We start from the raw sequence: 2,500 nt of genomic DNA, 5'->3' as shown, positions 1-2,500 counted from the left end.
ATAGATCAGAATTTCGGCTTTCATTTCCTCATATTTATATCTAGACATGTTAAACAAGTTAGAACATGGCACCTTTGGCCACACAATTTTTAGGTGAGCAAAAGTATTGGAACAGATAGTCTTAAAGTAAATAACACTCAATATTTGGTTGCATATCTCTTGCTTGTAGTAACTGCATCAACTGCATCAGTAACTGCCGATGACCCAGTGACATCACCAAACTGTTGCATTATTCTTCTGTGCTGCTTTTCCAGGCTTGTAGCAGCAGCTTCTTTCAGTTGGTGATAGTTTTGGGGGGTTTCTCCCTTCAGTCTCCTCTTCAGGAGGTGAAATGCTGCTCAGTTGGGTTAAGGTCTGCTGATGGACTCGTCCAGTCTAAAACCTTCCACTTTCCCCCTGATGAAGTGCTTTGTTGTGTTGCAGTGTGTTTTGGGTCGTTGTCTTGCTGCATGATGAAGCTCCTCCCAATTAGATCGGATGCATTTCTCTGTAAATTGTCAGACAGAATGTTTCTGTAGGTTTCTGAATTCATTCTGCTGCTACCATCATGAGATCCATCATAAATAAAGATTAGTGAGTCTGTTCCAGAAGCAGCCATGCAAGCCCAAGCCATGACACTACCTCCACCGGGCTTCACCCATGAGCTCGGATGTTCTGGATCATGAGTGGATCCTTTCTTTCTCCACACTTTGGCCTTTGCTTCTCTTTGGTAGAGGTTAATTTAGGTTCCAGAACTTTTGTGGATCATCTCTGTATTTCTTCCTGGCCTTCTGACTCTTACTGCTGATGAGAGGTTTGTGTCTTGTGGTGTGGCCTCCATATTTCTGCTCTTCTTTGAGTGGTGGATTGTGATACCTTCACCCTGCCCTGTGGAGGTTGTTGGTGATGTAACTGACTGATGTTTTTGGGTTTTTCTTCACAGCTCTCACAATGTTTCTGTAAACTGCTGTTGTTTCCTTGGCCGATCTGTTCCATGTCTGGTTGTTAGTACACCAATGGTTTCTTTCTTTTTCAGGACATTCCACATTGTTGTATTGGCTATTCCCAACGCTTGTGCAATGACTTTTCTCAGCTTCAGAATAGCTTGCTTTTCTCCCATAGACAGCTCTCTAGTCTTCATGTTGGTTTATCCTTTTTAATAACAAATGCAGTCTTCACAGGTGAAACCCAGGGCTCAAACCAAGAGAAGACATTCAGAGCTATTAATTGTTTAAACAAGCAATCTAACAGGACACACCTGGGAAACAAGAAACACCTGTCAGTCACATGTTCCAATAGTTCTGATCACTTGAAAAATGGGTTCAACAAAAGGTGCCATGTTGTTTAACACGTCTGGATGTTAATAATGAGGAAATGAAAGCTGAAATTCTGACCTATCGTCTCATATTCATTTTTCGATCTCAAGTCGAAGAGCAAAAACTCAGTGTAGAGCAAAAACAAAAGAACCGGCCTTGCTGTTCCAATACTTTCGGAGGGAGCTGTAACTTGTACTGATATGAAGCGCTGTGTTGTTGTTGTTTTCATTGTTTGCTGAAAGCTATTTCCTGTTTGCTGTCAGATTTTGGGGAATCAGATCCACATGTTTGTGAGTAAAGATGGCTACGGCGCACGCGTCTCCAACCTGCACATGTACGACTCTGTGTCCTGTGATCTGATTGGCCGCTGGGCTTATCCCATCACCCCTGAAGCTAACTTCTCAGATGAGGAGGGACGGACCTGCACGCACTCGCGCCACAACGTGTACCGTGAAGTGGGCGTCGGCCTGGGACACGGCAGCCTGATGGAGGAAAACGTTCTGATTGGACGAAACACGGTGATCGGGGCCAACTGCAGCCTATCAAACACCGTGATCGGGGCCAACTGTCTGATCGGTAACACTTCCTGTTTCACTCTCACTTCCTGTTTCGCTCTCACTTCCTGTGTCACTCTCACTTCCTGTTTCACTCTCACTTCCTGTGTCACTCTCACTTCCTGTGTCACTCTCACTTCCTGTGTCACTCTCACTTCCTGTGTCACTCTCACTTCCTGTTTGTATGCAAGGAGACATGCCCACTCTCCAGTGTCACACTCTGATTGGCCGGTGTGTGTGTGTGTGTGTGTGTGTGTGTCTCTCTTATTGGCCAGTGTGTGTGTGTGTGTGTGTCTCTCTGATTGGCTGGTGTGTGTGTGTGTCTCTCTGATTGGCTGGTGTGTGTGTGTGTGTGTGTGTGTGTGTGTGTGTGCGTGTCTCTCTGATTGGCCGGTGTGTGTGCATGTCTCTCTGATTGGCCAGTGTGTGTATGTGTGTCTATCTGATTGGCCGGTGTGTGTGTGTGTGTCTCTCTGATTGGCCGGTGTGTGTGTGTGTGTGTGTCTCTCTGATTGGCTGGTGTGTGTGTGCGTGTCTCTCTGATTGGCCGGTGTGTGTGTGTGTCTCTCTGATTGGCCGGTGTGTGTATGCGTGTCTCTCTGATTGGCCGGTGTGTGTGTGTGCGCGTGTCTCTCTGATTGGCCGGTGTGT

At 46.2% G+C, this 2,500-nt stretch overlaps 1 protein-coding gene across 1 annotated transcript in view; it reads left to right on the top strand.

Moving 5' to 3' along the window:
• Positions 1-2,500, top strand: part of eif2b5 (eukaryotic translation initiation factor 2B, subunit 5 epsilon) — a 24,690-nt gene that overhangs the window by 11,006 nt on the left and 11,184 nt on the right. The window contains exon 7 of the mRNA XM_053233156.1: positions 1,559-1,871. Coding sequence (XP_053089131.1) covers positions 1,559-1,871 — 313 coding nt within the window. The remainder of the gene's footprint in view (positions 1-1,558; positions 1,872-2,500) is intronic.

Source organism: Pangasianodon hypophthalmus, chromosome 4, assembly GCF_027358585.1.
Source record: "Pangasianodon hypophthalmus isolate fPanHyp1 chromosome 4, fPanHyp1.pri, whole genome shotgun sequence".
NCBI classification, from domain to species: Eukaryota; Metazoa; Chordata; class Actinopteri; order Siluriformes; family Pangasiidae; genus Pangasianodon; species Pangasianodon hypophthalmus.
Note: the sequence above shows the minus strand (reverse complement) of the source record. Positions and strands in the feature narration are given on the sequence as shown.